This window comes from Mustela nivalis, assembly GCF_964662115.1.
Source record: "Mustela nivalis genome assembly, chromosome: 16".
NCBI lineage: Eukaryota > Metazoa > Chordata > Mammalia > Carnivora > Mustelidae > Mustela > Mustela nivalis.
The window spans coordinates 42,156,327-42,171,082 of NC_139035.1; the positions used below are offsets into that span (position 1 = coordinate 42,156,327).

Consider the following 14,756-nt stretch of genomic DNA (forward strand, 5'->3'; position numbering starts at 1 on the left):
CCACCGTGCTTCGTTGTAGATGAGTCAGCAGCACGAGCTGCAGACAGAGTGGGCAGAAGGGCATCTAAATTTAGTCATTATTCACTTGAGAAGGTTTTCAGTGACTATTTGTCTCTCCTTCATGGCTATAGTCATATTCCTTCTTCTGGAGATAGAAACAAAAAGAATGGAGAATGGTCAGTCCAAGATATTTCATGAGCACAACTTTGTTGATTGTATCCGAGGACGATTCTCTTTCAGTTGAACAATCATACACACTATTTATTCACACAGCTTCTGAATTTAGGAACCTAAATTCAGGTTTAGATTCCTAAACCTAAGGGGCAGAATCTTGGACACTAGAGAAGGAATTTTTTGAAATCAGACTTAATAAACAAGCTCTAAAATCTTGATAGTTCAAAGACATTTTTTAAACCAAACTGCCTTCCTCCTATAAGATCTGGGAGGTGGGGAGAGCAGTGGTGGATGAAGACTTAGTACCTTTTGTGCTTTTTCTTGGGGAAGTTGCTTGCTATTTGTTAAACTGGTGGCTTAAAAACAACAATGCCAGGGTTTAGCTCCTTGAATCCTCACAGAATCCTATGAGCTAGGTGGTGTTCTCATGCTGTCGTTGGGACAGTGAGGGCTCCTGGGTGGCTCAGTCGGTTAAGAATCTGCCTTCAGCTCAGCTCAAGATCCCAGGGTCCTGGGATCGAGCCCTGCATTGGGCTCCCTGCTCAGTGGGGAGTCTGCTTCTGCCTCTCCCCCTGGCTTATGCTGTCTCTGTCTCTCTCTCTCTCAAATAAATAAATAAAATCTTTAAAAAAAAATGAGTACACTGATCCTCAAGTTACAAACTTCACTCCAGGTTACACATACTGGCAGAACTGGTATGCAACCCCGGGTGGGTCTGACTTCAAAGCTGATGTTTTTAACAATATAATGTTCTTCACTTTGTGGAGGGCATGGGGACTAATTTAACTGTTGACCTACTTTATTTTCTCTGAGATGATTCTTTGGAGACTGATGATCTGCCAAAGTACATTGCAGATTAGGCTAGCTTTTTGTTGTCTTCTCCAACATCCTCACAATGTCTAAAAATACTAAAAATACTGTACAAGAATTTGAGATTCAAAGATAAAAATGTCACAGAACTGAAAAGGAAGAGAACTGAAGTGGTGATAGGGTGAAGGAGATTAAGAAAAGGAAGGGAGAGAAGTAAGGGGGACGGAAGAAGTTTTCTCCTGTTTGATACCTGGACTCACTAGGCTTATTTTAAGCCCTCCGGGATTTGGCTGCTCTCATCTTCAAGGGACAAAGAATGATCTTGAAAACCTTGGCTTCCAAAAGTCTGCCGGGTGGTGGCATGGATATTGGAGCTAAGTTTTTAGATTGTTGAGCCAAAGAAATTTTGCAACCGAGCAGGAAGCAGTTGACCCAGCTGCTTAACACAGGTTAAGATGGCACATCTGATCTTCATGATACAGGAGTTTATTATTACATGAGCAAAGCATTTTCTTCTCCTTAGACTTTAGTGCCTTTTTGAAAAGTATTCCCTTCCATCCTTTCACTTGAAAGTCTTTACTAACAGTTTTTAGCAAGGTGCTCTGCAATAAGTTGGCCAAATCTTACCTTATGGGGCTTACAGACTGGCAGACATTCAATATATCTGAAATTTTGTGAGAATAATAGCTATGGAATATTTTATGTGGTAAAGAAGTAAAGAGTAAGTGAGGAATTCTTGTAGAAATTGATAAGCCTAAGAGAACGTTGTAGAAGAAATGTAATTTTGGGAGCTGCTTGTTGAAAAAGAGACCAATATGAATTTTGGCAACAAGAGTCATCTGGCTTCCAAAGGTCAGGTTAGAGGAATATGTTATATTGCATCAAATCAAATCTAGGCTGATATGTTAGCTAATCCCAGTATTTGTAAAAAGAGTATCAAATGGTTTGGGAAAAATGAACAAAGATGCTTTTTGTAACCAGGGTTACCTAATTAAATTTTCATCCAAATTGAATCAGTCTTTGTTCATGCATGCCCCTGCTTCTAGGCAGGGTTGATGTGAGGTTTATCTCTGCAGATAACTTAAGTTCCTTTAAGTTCTCTGAGTAAGATATGTATTACTTAAGCCCCATAGACAAATAAACTTGGAAAGAAGACTATTTTACAGAGAATTGTAATGTACAGACAATTGTGGATACTTTTCTTAACTATTATACTAAAAGTCCAGCAAATAGGAGTTTCTTAAATATTAGTTGCTGTGCAGAATCTGAAACCATGTCGGTGGGTTTTTCTTACTTTGTGACATCAAAATTGAGTGGTCTGACTTACACTTTTTTTTTTAAGATTTTATTTATTTATTTGACAGACAGAGATCACAAGTAGGCAGAGAGGCAGGCGGGGGTGGGGGGGTGGGGGAAGCAGGCTCCCCACTGAGCCGAGAGCCCTACATGGGGCTCCATCCTAGGACCCTGGGATCATGACTTGAGCCAAAGGCAGAGGCTTAACCCACTGAATCTTTTATTCATGTATGATTATCTAATACCATGTATTTCATTAGGACTTGGAAAATAAGGGTTCATTGCGCTATTCAGATTTTCCAAATGTTAATGCATTTTCTTATATGCTTGTGTATATTCCGAATGATCTCATCAGAAAAGTATTAGGAAGCTGTCAAACTCGTGGGAGTAGTATGTTTCCCAAAATTCCAAGTTTTTTTGGATGGTCAAATTTTATCACTGGCAATAAATGCTATTTATTTTCTTTGAAGTGACAGGCTCACCTTGTTCATTTTCAAGTCTTAAACCATAATATGCACATCAGTTGTTCTTTTGAGTAAAAATAGCATTCCATGAAAAAGTGGCTTTTTCATCTCACAATAGATGCACAAGTGCTTCTTTCTCTCTTCCTTCCTTCCTTTCTTCCTTCCTTGCTTCCTTCCTTTCTTTCTAAAAGATTCTATTTTTTATTTGACAGAGAGAGACACAGGAAGAGGGGGAACACAAGTAGGGGGAGTGAGAAAGGGAGAAGCAAGCTTCCCACTGAGCTAGGAGCTCGATTCAGGGCTCGATCCAGGGTCCTGGGATCATGAACTGAGCCGAAGCAAATGCTCAGTGACTGAAGCACCCAGATATCCCACAAGTGCTTTTTTCTTGGAGGCAACCATCATGCTTTGGGATGCAGCAGAAGTGCTTTATGTGTACCTCCTATGTCACACATATTTAAAAGACTTATAGCCAAGGATTGAGATTTAATAAAATTGATAATATTTTACTGCTTCCCCAAGGTTATTCTTTTTTTTTTAAGATTTTATTTATGTATTTGAGGGAGGGAGGGAGAGAGAGAGAGAGAAAGTGAGAGAGACAGAGAGAGAGCATGAGCAGGGGGGAGGGGCAGAGGGAGAGGGAGAAGCAGACTCCCCACTGAGCAGGAAGCTCGAAGTGGGGCTCAATCCCAGGACCCTGTGATAATGACCTGAGCCGAAGGCAAACACTTAACCAACTGAGGGACCCAGCTGGCCCCATCAAGGTCATTCTTAAATGAAACTTTTGTTTTAAACTGTGAGTGCGTGATAGGGAAGAATACAGTGAGTACTAGTATCCTTTGATGGCACTGCCTTGATTCATATTAAGGCACCAGTAGTTTTACCCATAATACCTTTTGTATCCTTAGTGTAAATGTCAGCACAGTGAAAAGGGCAAATAATGTCTTAATATTGTTATAGAAAAATCATTTTGATCTGATAATAGCTTCTCAGCTGGAGTTTTAACTCCCACCACACATCCACCCAACCCCCACGGAGAGGATTTAAAGACAGTTTTTTTGGTTTTTTTTTAAAGGAGTCTCGGGGCACCTGGGTGGCTCAGTGGGTTAAAAGCTTCTGCCTTCGTCTCAGGTAGTGATCCCAGAGTCCTGGGATCTCTGCCTACTTATGATCTCTGTCTGTTAAGTAAATAAATAAAATCTTAAAAAAAAAAGGGGGGGGGATTCTCATTTGTTTCTAGGTCCTGAATTATTCCAGCTGTTTTAGAACCATCAAAGTCTTGATAATGACTGCCTTTATCAATGTGGACATTTTACCTCCTCCTTTTTGTTCTATAGATAAGTTAAGACAGCCTTTTGGTCTGCAGATCTCATTGCTATTTGCTATTGGTTCATTTAGGCTTATGGTAGGTCTAAAGTTTCTATTCAAAGAGCTCCTCTGCTTTCTCCTAATTGTTGCTGTGAGATGGGCAGCTGAGGATCCTTAACCATCCATAACGACAAGACACATGGACTTTGCCATATAGTTTGGAGCCATTCAAAAAATACATGAAAAGAAAGTACATTTCTTCACGTTGAAATGATCACCTCATCCTTCCTCACCAAAGTGGGGATCGTGCGGCAACCCTAGAATCTTAAACTATAGCCTCCTACCAAGAAAATTGCATTTGATTCTGTGTGACTGTTTTATTTTGAAATTAATAAGCAGATTAGTGGTTTCTAGCATGTCCTTTTTTATATTATGATGATGAAACAGCTCATCCATTTATAGTACTCTGGAAATCACTTCATAATTAATCCTAATAGTACTGTAAATAAAATTAAGTATCGTTCTACCTATTTCACAGCTGAGGGTTTTTTAAAAAAATACTTATTTATTTATTAGAGAGTGTGTTCATGTGCACCCATGAGTGAGAGGGAGGGAGAGAGAGAATCTCCAGGAGACTCCCCACTGAGCACGGAGCCTGATGCGGGGTTTGATCCCATGACCCCAAGACTATGACCTGAGCCAAAATCAAGAGTTGGACACTCAAACAACTGAGCCACCCAGGCATCCCTACAGCTGAGATATTGAGGCACCCGGACAATTCAGGGGTTTGCATAAATTCACAAAGCTTAGAAGTCATCCTCTGGACACTTTTGTCAGCATGCAAGAAATAGACATTAATGTGCTATTACAGCTGCCATGTTGTCAGTACCAAGAGCGGTGTCTGGCACATAGTAGAACTCAGTAAGTACTTGTTGAGTCAATGAATGGATTTTTCTTTTCAGGCCTGTATTGATGAAAATTTGGACATGGTGAAGTTTCTGGTGGAGAACAGGGCCAATGTAAACCAGCAGGACAACGAGGGCTGGACACCTCTTCATGCAGCAGCTTCCTGTGGCTATCTCAACATAGCAGAGTGAGTCTCTGTTTGGGTTTGGATTATTTGTAGGAATAGCCTTCATTTATCTTCTGCTCTTAAAAACTTGAATTCATAAATAGTCATAATTTATATTACAAATTATAAAAGTGGGAGGTTGAATAATTTTTAAGAAATAATTGATACTGTGTTTTTATATCCCTGCTAAATCCACAATTTGTTTTTTGTTTTTTGGGTTTTTTTAAGCTTTATTTATTTATTTTAGAAAGAAAGAAAGTGCAAATCAGGGGAGGGACAGAGGGAGAGAATCTTCAGGTGGACTCCCCACTGAGCGCAGAGCCCAACATGGGGCTCCATCTCATGACCCATGAAATCATGACCGGAACCAAAACCAGGAGTCATCTGCTTAACCAGCTGACCAACCAAGTGCCCCAAATCCACAGTTTTGTAGTTGAAAATTTTTGTTTGTTTCTATTCTCCAGTAATTCATATTTGCTAAGCTATTAGGAGGTGGCTTCTGTTGAACTCTCTGGGTCACAAATATGTAGGCAGGCCTAGAGATTTTTTCTGGACTTCTTTGTAAACTTGTTTTATTGTTTAAGAAAAAAAAAAATCAGTGCTCAGTACAAATGTAGGTAGAGAATTCCTGCATACTGATCACAATACCCATACAGTTAATAGCAGAAGAATGAGCCTAAACATGGAACAAAGGAAGCTAGTAGGGTTTGGCATGTGTTCTCCACATTAGTAGAATGGGTGTGTTTATTAAGACACATAGGTAGCTCCTGACCTCCATGACAACCAGTTGTCCCTGTTTTGGGCAGAAGAATCCTGGCCACATCATGTCTGGTATGAAGGAATGAAGGTTATTGTTATTTTTATAACACTTATTTATTTTAAAATTTTAATTAATTAATTTTTTAAAAGATTTCACTTACTTTGAGAGAGAGAATACACATGCAAGTAGGAGGAGGGACAGAGGCAGAGGCAAAGGGAGAGAGAGAATCTCAAGCAGGTTCCATACTGAGCATGGAGCCCACCATGGGGTTCAGTCTCACTATGCTGAGATCAGGACCTGAGCTGAAATCAGGTGCTGGCCACTTAACCAAGTGAACCACCCAGACACCTCTGTTTATTTCTTTTTACATAATCTCTACGTTCAGATGGGATTTAAACTCACAGCCCAAAGATCAAGCGTCATTTGATCCACCAACTGAGCTAGCCAAGCACCCTTGAAGGTTTGTTTTTTTTTTTAAGATTTATTTATTTATTCTTATAGAGCAAGAGATAGAGCAAGAGTGAGTGTGCCTGTGAGTTGGGGGAGGGACAGAGGGAGAGAATCTCAAGAAGATTCCCTGCTGAGTTGCAGCACCTTTTGGGGTAGGAGGGAGGCTTGATCTCATGATCCTGAGATCATACCCTGAGCAGAAACTAAAATCAGACACTGAACCTGCTGAGCCTCTCCGGCACATCTGAAAGTTGTTTTTTTTTTTTTAAATAGGAAAGAGGCTGGGGCGCCTGGGTGGCTCAATGGGTTAAAGTCTCTGCCTTCGGCTCAGGTCATGATCCCAGGGTCTTGGGATCAAGCCCTGCATCAGGCTCTCTGCTCCCCAGGGAGCCTGCTTCCTCCTCTCTCTCTCTGTCTGCCTCTCTGCCTACTTGTGATCCCTGTCTGTCAAATAAATAAATAAAATCTTTAAAAAAATAAATAAGTAAAAATAAATAATAAATAAATAGGAAAGAGGCTTAGCAGTTGAAACATCTTTAAAATGAGACAGTTGAGTGTATTCTAGATAAGAGTAGATTTAGGTTGATAAGGTAAATTCACTAAATAAAATCATGATATTCTGTGATCCTTTGCAAATCAGATGCTTGTTTTAAGGCACTTTTCCATATAATTAGAGCTCTATTATATTTCTCTTACCCAGCAAACAGCAGGGAGGATTCTGTTGGCAGCTCTGTGGAGGCCTGGAAATGGCTTCCCACACAATCTGATTTGCCCAGGTTTCCTGGGGGAGAGCCTGTGTCTCAGTTTTGCTTTTGAGTCGGGGATGCTCAGTGGGAGAAGTTAAACAATGGGAGAGTCAGAGCCAGAGAAACACTAGGCAGCAGTGCTGGTGTTTGGGCTGCTTGTTCTAAAAAGTGGACAACGGGACTGGTCCCAAAGCCAACAGAAACGAACAATGCCGTTTTCTTTAGTCTCAGTTCTTCTCCCTGTTCTAATTTAGTAAAAATCAGTCATCTCTTCATCCCTTAGGCTGCCCTCTTTTCAGAGTCTCATAGGAAAGGCTCTGATTCTTACTCAGCCTTACCACTAATGCCAGCATTCTGATGTCTAAGAGTTATGGTGGCTTCCTCATAGATATTGTTTTTACTTTAAAAAATTTATTTAAGAAACAGTTATAGAACATTCCAGCACCTCATTTTTAATATTTTATTATTTGTTCAGGTAGCTTGTTGGTGATTTTTAAGTTACCGAATCTCATTACATTCAAGAATTCCACTTTTTTCTGTTGGAAGGTAACAAGCAGAGCTCATGCTTGGAATTAGGATCACTTGTGTTGGCATTGTCCATGGGGTCTCTTTCTTTCACTTCTTTTTGTGAAGCTGAGTACAGAGAATGATTGTAAATGCTTTTTTACAGTGATTTCTTTAATTCTTCTCTTTGGATGAACACGATTCCTTTGGAAATAAGTTCAAAATTTAACAGTCTCCTGCCCAAATAAATATTACCTTGAGTGAAAGGAATCGGTAAGAGTTACTATTTCCTCATATAAATTATTACTCATTAGACATATCAAAGTCTGATCAGGAGAGTGATGATCTAGACTAGACTGTACTGTATACATGGGGTGATGGTTAGGGATGGCCTTCTTTAATTTATCTTTCATTATGCATATCATTATTAGACAGGTTTTGACCTTGTCATTATTTACTTATTTGTGATTATTTTCTGTACAATGGAAAAGAACGCCACTGTTTATGTAATTCATTTTGGTTGCTTTACCTTAGGGCCTATGAACAATGTTTTAGATAAGATTAGCCCTTGGTCATTTTTTCTTTCTTTTTTTTTTTTAATCTTAAAGATCTTAAGTTTTATACCCTTATGCTCTGAATCATAGGAATTCTAAATTTCAAGGGAGTGGAAACAAACAAAAGGCAAACTAGCTTTCCAGGAAGAATCTAAGGGGCACCTGGGTGGCTCAGTTGGTTAAGCCTTTGCCTTTGGCTCAGGTCATAATCCTGGGGTCCTGGGATTGAGCCCTGTGTCAGGCTTACTGCTCAGCAGGGAGTCTGCTTGTCCCTCTCCCTCTGGCTCCCTCGACCCTGCTCATGCTCTCTCTCACTCTCGCTTTCTCTCAAATAAATAAATAAAATCTTAAAAAGAAAGAAAGAAAGAAAGAAATGCATTCTGTTTCATGTTCCATTACCTTTTTGTCTCATATTTGAACTCAGTATGGTATATTTTTAAAAAGGGGTTTAGAGGCTGTTATTTTTCTCATTTTAATTTGAGTTCAGGCTTATTGTTAGTTACTGGATGTTTTATATTTTTGTTACCAATGACTGTTTAACTTAGAAGCAACAGATAGAGCCAAGGGCACAGCATTTAGTTTGACTTTATAGTTTATTAGGACGCTAATTTATTCTGAGTTTTAAAATACATTAAATTTTCTTTCTTCCTCCTTTAGATAGTAGTAAAAATATCCTATATCAATTGTGAGTTAGGAAGACACTAGAAGGGCTTTATTTTCTAAGGGCGTATCTATTGAGCTCATGGGTATTTCTGAGCCTCTGGATAACTATAAAGATTCTCATGGGTAAAGTAAATATTACTTTATAGATTGATATTTATTATTTCTCAGGTAAACGTGGGAAACTAAACAGGTTTTTACTTCTTTTTTTCCTAAAAATGGTCTAGAAAGGTAGCTTTGATTAACCATAATCTCTGATTCATGGTGAGCCAGATTGCTTTCTAGAAATGAGTCTTCTTGATCATGAGCGTAAGAGCATGTCAGAAAAGGGGAAAAACAGGGGCCGTTATTCAGTGCCTGATCTAGTAAGGGATGGAGTAGATGTCAGAGCAGAGTGGTTAAGATGTTTCATTTATTTCAGGTAATGTTTATATAGTGCTGAGATAGTAGAGATGCTATCAGAATGTCATAGCAATGATACTAGTAAGGAAGATACAGTTCTTGCCCTCAACTAGCTTTCAGCCTGATTGGACAGTTGGGTCAATAGTGTCTTGGCAGAGGTCCAGAATTGGTGATGCGGAGGACTGTGGGGGGAGGGTGGAGTTAAAGGAAGGAGACAGAAAATTCAGTTGGTGAGAACAAGCAAAGGCTGCATGAAGGCAAAAACATTTCAAAATGGACATTGAAATACGGAATTTCTAGAAGGAAAAGGATAAGGGAGGGTGTTTCATCCCGTTGGAGGAAACTATGTCAGCTGTGGAAGAGAGCTGAGTGAGAGTGGGATGTTTGGGGGAACATCAAGTAGTTCAGTTTGATTGGAGTATAGGGTACAGCTCAATCCAAAAAGCATTTTTTTTTTAAAGATTTTATTTATTTGACAGAGAGAACCAGCTAGAGAGGGAACACAAGCAGGGAGAGTGGGAGAGGGAGAAGCAGACTTTCGCTGAGCAGGGAGCCTGATGCAGGGCTTGATCCTAGGACCCTGGGATCATGACCTCAGCCAAAGGCAGACACTTAACGACCGAGCCACCCAGGCAGGCACCCCATCCCAAAAAGCATTTACTGAGTGCTTACTCTGCAGATTATTTCTATTTTGATTTTTCAGGGTGGGGGAGGTGCAATTAAATGTTTCTTTGGCCTGAAGTTAAGGAACCAGAAGAGAGAAGCTATTGAATACGTGGAGATGAAGGAGTAATTGATGAACAGAGGACTGGTACTTCATAGAATTAAGAAAGCAGATACAGAGAATTAACCTTTGAATTGAAAAAAGTCTCATCCTCAGACTCTGAGGGAAGGACAGGGAGAGCTGAAAATTAGATGAATTGTGAGTGCTTTTGCACTTTATATATGCGCAATTAATCCAGAAATTCACATTTATTGAGGCTCTGTTATACCAGGTACTAGGCACTGAGAAAGCAAAAACACAATTTCAATATAGTCTTTGTTGATTCTCTTTTGCCAGCTCTTTGAATATAGCGACAATCTTGATTATCTTTTGAAAGTCTATGATATCTGAAATGTGGTGCCTTAAACATAGTAGGGGACCAATAAATGCTCACCGCTTTGTTGAAACTGATTTAAATAGTATTTCTTTCTCCCCTTTAAATACTCTGAGTATTTGGTAGAGTTCCCAGCATTACTGGGATTCTCACTGGCCCAAAAGCAACTTGATCTAGTGAACAGATGAACTAGACCTGAAGATGAGAGGCTGGGGCCACTACCTTTGTCGTTTGCCACTTTCTTGATTTTAGGAAAATAACATGTATGAGCCTCGACTTCCTGTGCTGATGGTACTCCCCATATTGTCTACTTCTTAAAATTGCCTGACACATTATGTAATTGTATGTGAAAGCACTTTGAAAATCAAAAAGGATCCATTTAGGATATTAAAATGATCAGACCTTTCTTCTTCAGGGTTGACTATTGTATTTCAATATAGAATCTAATTGAATTTAACTATTTCTTTCTTTCTTTTTTTTTTTTTAAGATTTTATTTACTTATTTGACAGAGAGAGAGAGATCACAAGTAGGCAGGGAGGCAGGCAGAGAGAGGAGGAAGCAGGCTCTCCGCAGAGCAGAGGGCCCGATGCGGGGCTCAATCCCAGGACCCTGGGATCATGACCTGAACTAAATTAAGGCAGACGCTTTAACCCACTGAGCCACCCAGGCACCCCTAACTATTTATTTCTTAAGTAATTTAGTTTCCTCTTAGAGTGTAGAAGGTTTCATGTAGATGGCGGGTTGAAGGGAAAGTTGTGTAGAGGCATAATTTAGGCAGATTCATGCACATTTTATTTCATTACTTTTCTGTTTTCATACCCAGCACTACTTAATATACTCTAATGCGACATTGAGAAAGTTTTTGTGAGAATTCTTTCTTATATATCTTCTGAGGGCTCTTACTGCCAATATTCAAGTGTATAAATCCTTTTGGGAATCTGTGTTTGGACCTCAGAGAGATGGTGGGTGAGTTTTTATGGCTGTATGTCTTCCTTAAGGTATTTAGAAAATCTCTTACTATCCAACAGGAGTGAGAGGGTGGAAGTTAGGAATATGAGTGTGAACAAAATCCTGCTTGTTGGTATTGCTCATCATGAAATAGAGAAGCTTCCAGTCCTAACTATTGAAGGCTAATGGAGTTAGAAAATAACAATGGCATATGTTATCTGGGACCACATTTAAGACCCCAAAACAGTGGCCTTGCTCTGCATAGAAGACAATATGCACAAGTATAAATCAATATTAGACTGACCGAGATAATGTAGATCCTGGATCTTGTCTACGCAGGTATTTCATTAACCATGGAGCCAGTGTGGGTATTGTGAATAGTGAAGGTGAAGTCCCCTCGGACCTTGCAGAAGAGCCTGCCATGAAGGATCTTCTTCTGGAGCAAGTAAAGAAGCAAGGTAACCTACGCGATTCCAGAGGGCCAGGAGAGACTCTCAAACATTGCTACTTAGAAAATAATCCATTTGCTGTGTAGAGTTTTTCATTATCAGATTATGAGAGGATTAGATCTATCTCCACAACATTGGGTATCTTGACTATCAATCACCAAAATCACATGTCCTCTTAATAACTCACGCAAGAATAGGCCAGATGTCAAAAGGATGACTGGTGATTCCTTGTTTTTGCCATATCCAAGGGTGTATACACATTGAATAGTTGGGAGTGACCTGAGTATTCTTTGATAATATAAGTCAGACTGATGAGGAGCATGAAGTTTATCACTGTGTGGACATAATACTGGATTTTGCTACACATTGTGAAGTCTAAAGAAAGGATGATAGCTAGTGTAAATTGGAGTATTGGTCAAATTCTGTTGATGACTTTGTATCTTTTCTCTTGATGAGAACTAAAAGTGGTGCTGCTAAAAGTATTATAACCTCTGAAATGATCCTTAACCATACTGACCATGACAGTTATTCTGTAGTTTGTTATTTAGAAGAATAAACTCTATAAATACATTTTCAGAAGAATCCATATCTGAGAGTAAGTCAGGATCTTCCTGAAGTCTCTGGGTTCTTTTAATTGCAAATGGTCAGATGGCAAGGAGGACAGGTTTTTGGAAGTTTGCTAGAACCATCAAAAAACTTTGTGGACATGATTTGTGGTGATGTTTATTTAGTCTTTCTGTTAAACTAGTTTACCCACAGTCTGCACTTTATTCCAGAAGATTAAGCTCCAGTGGCCTTTCCTGATACGAACCTTTAGAATAGGCAGGCCAAGGCTGGCTACATCCATTTGTTCATATATTACTGAAAGCTGCGTTTGCACGACCACAGCAGAGTTGAACAGACAGAATGGCCCACAAAGCGGAAAATATTGAATATCTGGCTTTTTATGGAAAGTATGCCAGTGCCTTAAAATAATGATGTTGTAGTGTAGTAAATATTTGTTTTTACTGCCTTTCTGTGTATAATTTTTGTGCCCTTTGAATTAAAGAACTTTATACTTAGTTTACCACTCAGTCCCACCCGGCCTTATGCTAAGATAGACATCACAATTTACAAAGACTTTTTTTTTTAAAACAAACAGTTTTTTAAGATGGCTTTGATTTAGAAAACCAACTTTTCTTATGTTTAAAAAAAATTATTTATTTGAGGGAGAGAAGGGGGAGGGCAGAGGGAGAGAATCTCAAATAGATTCCCCACTAAGTGCAGAGCCCCAGTGGGACTTGCTCTCACCACCCATGAGATCAGGACCTGAGCCTAAATCACCAGCCAGACGACTGACTGAGCCACTCAGGTGTTCCAAGAAACCAACTTTTCTATTTTGATTTCTGACTCTTCAGTTAAAGAATATGCTGTGTTAGAAGAGGTGTTCAAATGTATGCTTAACTTTGTTAGCACTGTTCTCTGTGTGGAATTCTGGTATGTTCTAAATCAGATACCTCTTTCAATTAATCAAGAAGATATAAGTCATAAATACATATGTACCCAACTTTTGAACACCTAAATATATTAAACAAATACTGACAGATCTGAAGGGAAAAATAGATGATAATATAGTAATAGAAGGGGACTTCAGTACACCCCTTGCAAACTGGATAGGTCATCTGAACAGAAAACCAACAAGGAAACATTGGACTTGAACTATACTCTAGACTCTATGGACCTAATAGACATATACAAAATATTCTATCAATAACAAGAGGAAAACTGGGAAATTCACAAATATGTGGATATTAAACAATCTGCTACTAAACACCCTGTGGGTCAAAGAATAAATCAAAAGAAGAATTTTAAAATATCTTGAAACACACAAAAATGGAAACACAGCATGCTAAAACTTACGGAATGCAGCAAAAGTAGTTCTTAGAAGAAAGTTTATAGTGACATGCTTACATTAGGAAAAAAGAAGTATCTCAAATAAACAACTCACCTTTACATTTCAGAGGAATAGAAAAAGGATCAAACTAAGTCCAAAATTAACAGAAGGGAGGAAATAACAAAGATCAGAGCAGAAATAAATGTAACAGAGACCAGGACAAAAAAAGAAAAAAGATCAATGAAACTATTTATTTTAAAAAAATAAATAAAATTGACAAACCTTCAGCTAGACTAAGAAGAAAAGAGAAGACTAAAACAAAACCAAATGAAAGGAGAGGCATTACAACTGATATCACAGAAATACAAAGCTTGGTAAGAGACTACTGTGAACAACTATATGCTGAACAACTGTATGCCCACAAATTGGATAACCGAGGCAAAATAGATAAATTCCCAGAAATTTACCACTTACCAAGACTGAATCAGGAAGAAATAGAAAATCTGAACAGACTGATAACAAATAAGGAGAGTGAGTCAGTAATCAAACAATAAGAAAAGCCCAGGACCGGATGGTTTCTTTGGTGAATTCTACCAAACATTTAAAGAATTAATACCACTTCTTCTCAAATTCTTTCAAACAAAGAGGAGAGAACACTCTCAAACTCATTTTATGAGGCCAGCATTACCCTGGTACCAAAGCCAGATAAGGACAGTATAAGAAAAGGAAACTATAGGCCAATATCCTTGCTGAATATAGGTACAAAAATTCACAACAAAATATTAGCAAACCAAATTCAACAGCACAACAGAAAGATCAGACACTATGATCAAGTGGAGTTTATCTCTAAGATGCAAGGGTGGTTCCGCTACGTAAATCGATAAATATGATACACAGCATTAATAGAATGAAGGGTAAAAATTATCATCTCAACAGATGCAGAAAAAGCATTTGACAAAAATGTGACAACCTTTCATGGTAAAGATTCTGAACAAATTGGATATAGAAGAAATTATCTCAACATAATAAAGTCCATATATGACAAGCCCACAGCTAACATCATACTCAATGGTGAAAGGTTGAAAGCTTTTCCTCTATGGTCAGGAATAAAACAAGGGTACCCACTCTCATCACTTCTCTTCAACATATTACTAGAAGTCCTAGCCAGAGTAGTCAAGCAAGATAAAG

At 38.8% G+C, this 14,756-nt stretch overlaps 1 protein-coding gene across 12 annotated transcripts in view; it reads left to right on the forward strand.

The window, feature by feature from the left end:
* Positions 1-14,756, forward strand: part of PPP1R12B (protein phosphatase 1 regulatory subunit 12B) — a 220,127-nt gene that overhangs the window by 48,469 nt on the left and 156,902 nt on the right. For all 12 annotated transcript variants that reach the window (XR_014303700.1, XR_014303701.1, XR_014303702.1 and 9 more), the window contains exons 2-3: positions 5,015-5,145; positions 11,586-11,704. Coding sequence is in view for 8 of the 12 variants with exons in the window: in XM_082701996.1 (XP_082558122.1) it covers positions 5,015-5,145; positions 11,586-11,704 (250 nt within the window). In the remaining 4 variants the exon portion in view is untranslated. The remainder of the gene's footprint in view (positions 1-5,014; positions 5,146-11,585; positions 11,705-14,756) is intronic.